Source organism: Triticum aestivum, chromosome 4B (assembly GCF_018294505.1).
Source record: "Triticum aestivum cultivar Chinese Spring chromosome 4B, IWGSC CS RefSeq v2.1, whole genome shotgun sequence".
NCBI classification, from domain to species: Eukaryota; Viridiplantae; Streptophyta; class Magnoliopsida; order Poales; family Poaceae; genus Triticum; species Triticum aestivum.
Window position 1 is genome coordinate 10,844,598 of NC_057804.1, and position 8,445 is coordinate 10,853,042.

Sequence of the window (8,445 nt, forward strand, 5' to 3'; positions counted from 1 at the left end):
CCGTACGTGTGTTGAACGCGGAGGTGCTGTCCGTTCAGCACTAGGATCATCGGTGATTTGGATCACGTCGAGTACGACTCCCTCAACCCCGTTCTCTTGAACGCTTCCGCTCGCGATCTACAAGGGTATGTAGATGCACTCCTCTCTCTCGTTCCCCAGCATCGACTCGTTCACAGCAGAAGCAATTGCAGTGAGGTTTGGTTTGAATCTTGTTATTTCATGTCATTAGGTTTTTCCCATGTCATTTATGATCATTGTAATAGGGAACATAATCGAGTAGCTCATGAACTAGCAAGGTTAGCTAGGTTTTCTTCTCCAAGTGTTTGGATGGATAACGCCCCTGATGAGGTTATTCCTTTACTTGTAAAGGATACTACTTTACTTATGAATGAATAAAGGAGAAGAAGTTTATCAAACAAAAAAAAATACTTCCCACATGATAGTCAGCGTTCACACATGGAGCCACAATCGGACGGTTGGCTGGGGCCTCATCGCATGGCTCCCGAGGCGGCTGAAAATTTGGAAATATCATCCGGCTGATCCGTAGTGCCGGCCCAAAAAAAAATTGATCCCTCTTTTGTCCTGTGTTTTATGCTTCTGGGCTGTCCATTTTTGATCCAACGACCATGTTACCTCGTGACCTGCCCCAGCCATGGCGCCATGGCCGACGACGACAACGCCGCCGCGCTCTCAGATGTTGACGAGTACCCCCTTCCGCCCCCTCCCCACACCTCCTCCTCCAAACCCGCACCCCATCCGCATCACAGCCCCAACTCCACCACGTCGTGGCGGCGGCAGCGGCTGCTCGACCTGACGGCGGAGCTGGAGGAGGAAGCGCTCCAGGCCGAGGCGGCCACTTGCTCCTCCATGCTCGCCTCGGGCCTCGAGCGGATCTCCGCCAAGGCGTCTGCGTCCACCCTGCCCGCCCCGCTACCCACCTCCGGCAAGTACTCCGCCCGCCTGCCTAGCTGCCCGTGCTAGCGTACGGCGTGCTCAAGTGCGCCGACGACATGCTCGCGCAGATCGACCCGACCTCCCGCGCGAGCCAGGACATGGACCGGCTCAACTACAAGATCGTACGCGCACTATGCTTCTTCTCTCATCTCAGCTATTGGCATTCACTGGTCCAATAATTGCACATTATTAGCAAACACAAGCTGGGAATTTAAATCATAAGTGTCGCTACTCGCTAGGTAAGCACTTTATTGATGGCGGCGAAGATCGGCGGCATGGCGCTGTGGAGGCTCGCCGCCCGATGCGCGGAGATAGACTCGCGCAGGTGGAGGTAGCTGTCTGGCGTCATGGTGACGTCGATGACGGAGTGGCCTACACAAGGTAGAAGACTCAATATATTCTGAAGACGGACCTGTGGAAGATGGCTGCGACGACACAAGAGTGTGTCTGACCGGATCGTGCCCCAGACCCGGTATGTGGCTCGGCTGGGGCTTCCGGCTTTTGATGTTAGGTTTAGGTGAGTGGTTTAGGTAGTGGTCCAACTAGCATCTCTTCATCATATGGATAAGAGTAGCGGCATATGTTGCTGAGATGGTGGATTCAGGAATATTGTCTGTAATACTTTGTAAGGTCCTCGAGAATAATTAATAAAGTGGCCGTATGCATCTCTCAGATGCAGAGGCCGGGGGTCATCCTCCTTTTCTAAAAAAAAAAAGGTAAGCACTTTATTTTCTCTTCTGCAAGAAGGTAAGCATCTTGTCTCTTATACTCCGTACTGAAATTGTCAGCTGGTGTAGGTTACTTTAAAGTTGTGCATGTAATTGGCTACTTAGGTCTTGAAATGTAGTTGGCACCTTTGCAGTGTCTTTATATCAATTCATCAGCCAACAACTATACAAAGAAAAGACACAAATATACAGACGAGATAAGGTGAAGTTGTGCATGTTTGAGTGTTTAACTAGACCTAGACCCGCGTCAAAATAGAACTGTTAAGTGGTGTGTGACTTCAGCCACTTGTCATGTTCAGACTTTAACAACTCCTTTTTTTTTCCTCAAATCTAGTACAAATTGCTTCATAAGCTTAACGCTTAAGTTATTTTTACCGTATTATAAGAATCAGAGGCACATCTTTATCAGCATCATAAGAATCACCACATCATACCAAATACTCCCTCCGTTCCTAAATATAAGTCATTGTAGAGATTCCACTATGGACTATATACGGATGCAATGCATCCGTATATAGTCCATAGTGGAATCTTTACAAAGACTTATATTTAGGAACGGAGGGAGTACAAAATATCCATCTCAGGCCTTTGGTCCTTTCACTACTCACACGCTTGAAGAATCACGGCCACAAAAAAAATGTGCAGCTACCAGCCCAATAGTCACTATCCACACGGTATTATCCTTCTTCAATCATCTCAGCTATTGCCATTCACTGCTCCAATAATTGCACATCTACCATCTTGTCAACAAGCACAAGTTGGGAATTTAAAAATCATTATGCACCGTTAGGTAAGCATCTTTCCTTTCTTTTGTGCTAGAAGAGAAGCATCTTTTGTCATATGCTTTCTGGAACACTTAACGTAACCATCAAAAGAGATAGTTTAGTCCGAAATGAGCTGGAGACCAGAGTTGGTTTGCAAAAATTGCATGATTGCATTGCATCTGCCTGTGTGAATTTCCTTCCTTCTTCCTCCGGCAAGAGTAGTGGTTGGTCAACACTTCTCAAGCGCATCTATCTTGTGCTGGAGAAGAGCAGAAGGGTAGTCTTGAAGTCTTGGTCCGCTCCTACCTCCTCCGATCAGCTCCCTCCTGCAATCCGTGGAGGCCAGAGGTACTAATCGAATCACCTGCCTTTCTCAAAGAGCTCATTCATTTGCCAAAAATCGAATCCAGCGCAAACATTTAGGGATCTTTGGGGGTGTTCTTGGCGTGCAGTGCATGCCACATATATTTCCCGATCAGTTTACTGTTTTTTTCCTCAGGATTTAATCCAAATGTTTCCCAACAAATTCAGGAACTTAATTCTTTTGCATCATATCACAGTTGTATATGCACATGATGATCATTTACAAATCGAAGAATTCTTTTGTCTCGATTCACTAGTGGATGAGGAAATTTTGAGTACTAGTGAGACAAGTAGGACATTTATTTTTGAACCCTTGGCCATCCAATATATCTCTTCCATTATATTTTCATTTTTGAACTAAAGAAAATCTGCAGAGTATTGCCATACAGATGTTTTTCCGAGTTCTCCATACTATCTAAGTTGTCAGCAGAAGAAACCCGACAACACAGTTAATTCCTTTTGTTACTTTTGCTTTAATAAAAAGCAGGACTATATGCCTTTCATCAGAACGGATCATAATTATTTCTGGGAACTTGTTGCTGAGTTATTTAAAAGTACTTTTCCCCAGTGATCCAGTTGTTATTTTACTGAACTTATCCAGGTGCTGATTGGGAATATACATTCCTTTTCTCTTTGCAGTCACATGGCTCATGGGTTTCAGTATGGCGTACTCTCTCCAGTTGTTGGACTCTTTGTGAATGAGATATGGGAGCCGATCAAGAAGCACTTTGGTTACTGTCTCAAGCCTGGAAGCAAAGTTCGTAAACTGGCAAGAGCCGCTGATGGTTTAAAATCCCACATTGATACTATTGATGAACAAATTCAGTTGGGCAAGAGACCAAGGGATTCAACAAAAAGTTGGATCGGGAGTGCAAAATCGATAGAAAATGAATCAGTCAGAATCAAGAATGAGTATGAAGAAAGGAGAATATATATGTTTGGTTGCTCCTGGAATTGTTTATTTAACTACCGGATTGGTCGTGCTGCCATAAAGAAGAAGAAAGAAGTTGATGAACTGATGGAGAGACCTCCGCAGAATGATGGGATCTTCAGTTTGCTACCACCAGTTGGCAAAGAGCTTCCTCTGCCGCCTAACATTGTGGGGCAAAACAAGTACATGGAGGAGATAGTTGCTTGCATCGAACAAGGCACCACCACCTTCATTGGCATATGTGGCATGGGAGGGGCTGGCAAAACTACTCTCCTTAAGCAATTAAACAACGTGTTCAGCTGCACTGCAGAAATGCACAAATTTGATCATGTCATTTATGTGGAAATTGATCAGCAACCGAATCCCGCTACAGTTCAGCAGAGCATCGCATCCCAGCTTGGCCTGACGCTAGGACAGGATGAGAGCACCACAGCTAGATCTGCATCTCTGTACAACTTCTTGAAGGAAAGGAAGTTTTTATTGTTGGTGGATAACCTTTGGCAACCACTGGACCTAGTGAAGGTCGGGATACCACAAGGTTACATCCAAATCGGACCTCAAAATAGGAATATGGTCGTAGTCACAGCACGTGATCGACAGATGTGTCACAGGATGCAAGCACATAATCTAGTGATTACGTTACAAAGTCTGAGGTCTGATGAAGCCTGGAGTCTCTTTGAGGCGAATGCGGGCTGCAACAGACTAACCAACAGCAGTCTTCAAATTAGAGGTTATGCTGAGGGTATTGTGGACAAGTGTGGAGGTCTTCCACTTGCTCTTAAGGTAGTTGGTCAGGCTATGGCGATGAAAGAAAGCGAGCATGAATGGAAACACGCTGTGATGTTGCTACGACAGTCTCAATTCCACAAAGTTCCAGATGCAGAAAGTAACCTATTTCCTATACTGTATATTAGCTACGACCACCTTCCAGATGTCAGGACAAAGAAATGTTTTCTTTTCTTTGCCTTGAATGGAACAAAATATTATAATTACTCCAATTATTTGATAGATTTATGGATGGGACATGGATTACTTGATGAAGAAGATGACGATACCAAAAACTGCTATCTGAGAGGTCACTCTGTTGTTGGATGTTTAAAAAGAGCTTGCTTGTTAGAAGAACATCCTCGAGGGGAAATTTATCTGAGAATGCATGATATGATCCGAGGCCTAGCTCTTTGGATTGTAGCAGAGCAACAAGGCGATGGATGTAACAACAAGTGGCTATTACATCACAGTGAAGAACCAGACGAGTGGAGCAAGTCCCATAGGATTTCCCTTTCACGTGTGAGTGATGTGAAGATCCTTGATTATTGCAGTTGCCCTGACCTATTAACTCTCGTGCTGGACTATTGCTGGACGATTAGCAAGGTTCCTGTAGGCTTTTTCACAGATGCTCCATCTCTCACCTACTTGAATCTAAGTTATACTAATATTCAAGAACTCCCGTCAGATGTTGGAGCACTAGTGAATTTGCGGCACCTTGATCTTTCATACACTTGTATACAGTCGATCCCAATTGAGAGTAAACTATTGAAAAGTTTGAGGTACCTATATTTAGGGTTTACAGCTGAGCTGACATATATCCCAGATGGGATAATATCTGCACTAGGTATGTTGAGGGTCCTCGATTTATACTATAGTGCTTGTCTCCCAGAGCACAAAACACATGCACTTATTAAGGAGCTTGAGAGTTTGACAAGGTTACAATTTCTTGGGTTCACAGTGGCCGATACCACTTCACTTCACAGGTTGCTCGATCTTTCTAAAGCCTCCCTGAAATCCCTTCATATAAAAAGTGTGAACGGCTTGCAGAATCTCAACCTTTGTCCCAGAATTGTTAGCAAAATGAGGGCACATCAACTCGAGATATTGGCAGTAAGTGGCATAGAAAGTTTGGAGGAGTTGCTGGTTGGTGGTGAAAACGATGTGGATTCAGATTGGCTCTTCCAAAGTCTTGACCAGCTTCAATTGGTCGACCTCAAAAAATTGGTAGGCATCGTTCGGAAAGGTGTGAGGCCTCGTGCTTGCCTACCCAAACTTAGATTTTTGTTGTTAGATGGCTGCCACAGCATCAGATCAATCACGTGGGTCAAGCATTTGCCCTGCCTAGAAGAAGTTTGTGTGATTGACTGCGATTTGATATCGGAGTTAGTGACCGATGATGACGAGGAAGTTGCCATGTCATCTGCTATGGCGTCATTCCCTCGTCTCAAGTTACTCGGACTAAGTCACCTCACAAACCTGAAGAACATATGTGACAGCACGCTCGGAGTCGCGAGCTTGCAGCGCTTCCTTGTGTACAATTGTCCCATGCTAACAAAATTGCCATCTGGGTTACTGAAAGAAGATCATGCGCCATTGATACTCGGACAACAGTACTGGTGGGATCAACTAGTCTGGGATGATGGTAGCACCAAATCTACTTTATTCCCATTCTTCAGAGAACTGCCTGCAGATTTTCAAGGACGAGACAGCGTAGATGTTTTCAGTGCGTTAGTCGGGTAGGTGGCACCATGTAAACTTATTGGAAGGCACATCGAGTAGCTCACAAACGGGTCCATGCATGGTTCCCCCCTCTCATGCCAGCATCCTGATATGCATCGCTAGAAGAGCAATGTTCTGAAGGTTGCCGGCTATTTTCTCCTGGTGTGGTTAGTCCTGGGCGAGGTTGTTTGTTGGCCTCACCGTGTTATTTGTACTCTGCCTTAGACTTTGGCATTTGGCGATGGTGTCAGTGCTATGCTACACCGTGTAATAACCTTGGTTTGTCGATGCCGTTTTGTTTTTTGGTAGGAGTGGTTAGGCCTGGACTCTTGCCTGCCCACGGCTGCTGTCCAAGGTGCAACACTCAGGCTCAAGATTGTGTCCAGAGAACTGACTGTAACTTATATATAATCCAGAGAACTGACTGCTGGGCGCGCCATTGTCATGGCACTGATATTTGCTCATGACTGTCGAACTCTCGAACTTCTTACTAATCGACTTAAACCCCTCATTCCACTACTTGTCCATGGTGATCAAACAGGCTTTATCACCGGACGTTACATTGCCGAAAACTTCATATACACTGCCGACAGGGGCGGAGCCAGCTATATGGCGAGGTTTGGCAGCCGCCATACCTAAAATTTGGCAAAAATACTGCGTATACATACTGTACTTGCCTGAAGATTTGAGCTCAGTTCAGTTTCGTCAGTTTGGACGAGGAGAACACTCCCAGAGAAGCGTCGAACTGAATAGCCCATGGCCCAATTATCCTCCCAGCAGCCCACCTACCTGCATGTAGCAGCCCAGCTCCAACCTCTAGCAGTCCATCTACGCTACAAATCTACGCTACAAATCATGTCCACTGATGTGGAAGTCACGCAGACACAACCGCAGTTACGGAATAGGGGCACGATCTAGCTCTCGGTTACGGCGATTCCGGCGGCGACCATGCTCGGCCAACGCGGCGGCGGCGGGTGGCACTGCAGCGAATTAGGTGGCGCGTGACACCTGGGGTGCAGAGCGAAAAGCGATGAGCTTGATGCCTATGTGCTAGCGAGTAGCGACGGCGAAGCCGGAAGCAATGACGCCAAGGTGAGGATCGTGGCCGTGTTGGTTCAAAAAATTTGTACTCCCTTTGTCCATTTTTTAGTCCATAAACTAGTAAACATAAAAAAGAAATTTATTAGTTGTTTTCTAGGGGAATTCGATTAGTAGTTCTGTGGAGTAGTAAGTACAGATATGAATAAGCGATTCTAGAAAAAAAATGGAAGCATGCTTCAAAGAAGATTAATTCAACATCGACAAACCGTAAAATGTTTGTGTTCTGCAGTGAACAATTTTTGAACCTTTATGTGTTCCATTTTCATTCTGGACTTTGAATACCCATTGGATGTGGCACTCAGCACCGCTACTCCTCCAAACTCGCGACCCTACATAGCTTCGTGTGATTCTTCCCTGGTCCCGGCCTGCCGTCCCTAGCCGGCTGGGTCCTAGGGCACGCACGAGAGGATCGAGTAACACATTGATTGGAGAGCAACCATGGGATATTGGAAGCGTCCGGACTAGCGTGGCAGCGGCCACGGGCAGGCGAGGCAGAGCACGAGCGGCACATAGTTATATTGTACATTGGTTTTTCCCTCATGAACTCCGCCACACCTATAAATTATTCCTGCCTTCGCCACTGACTGCCGACAACCTAAACTGTTGTCACAAACGCAAGGCTACCACCATGGTTCTTAAACTGGACATCAAGAAAGCCTTTGACTCTATTTCCTGGCCTTTGCTTCTGAAAATCCTTAGGCACCGTGGCTTCCCTGAGCGCTTCTGCTCCTGGATTGACGATCTGCTCTCCACGGCCAGAACTGCAGTTCTTCTTAACAGGGTTCCTGGTAACTGGATTCAGTGCAGAAATGATCTCCGTCAGGGCGACCCCATTTTCCCTTACCTTTTCATCATTGTTGCAGATATCTTCCAGCAACTAATCCTGTCGGCTGCCTCTGACCACGCCAATGATCTGCGCCACCCTGTGTACGAAGACTTGCCACCCACCATCCTTCAGTACGCTGACGACACGCTGATCTTAGATGACTTTGGCCTTGCTACGGGGCTGTGCATCAACTTCTCTAAAACCACCTTCGTTCCCTTACATGTCGACTCGCCGTGTGCCGCAGCAATCTCTCATGTCTTTGGATGCGCCATCTCCGGCTTCCCTCAACCA

The 8,445-nt window shown here is 46.2% G+C and overlaps 1 protein-coding gene across 1 annotated transcript; it reads left to right on the top strand.

Moving 5' to 3' along the window:
- Window positions 1-2,509: 2,509 nt before the first annotated feature.
- On the top strand, window positions 2,510-6,515 carry LOC123090558 (disease resistance protein RPS2). Its single transcript, XM_044511870.1, has 2 exons — window positions 2,510-2,794; window positions 3,449-6,515. Exons 1-2 carry the CDS (start codon window positions 2,523-2,525, stop codon window positions 6,246-6,248), a joined length of 3,072 nt encoding a protein of 1,023 aa, XP_044367805.1. The 5' UTR covers window positions 2,510-2,522; the 3' UTR covers window positions 6,249-6,515.
- The last annotated feature ends 1,930 nt before the right edge of the window (window positions 6,516-8,445 follow it).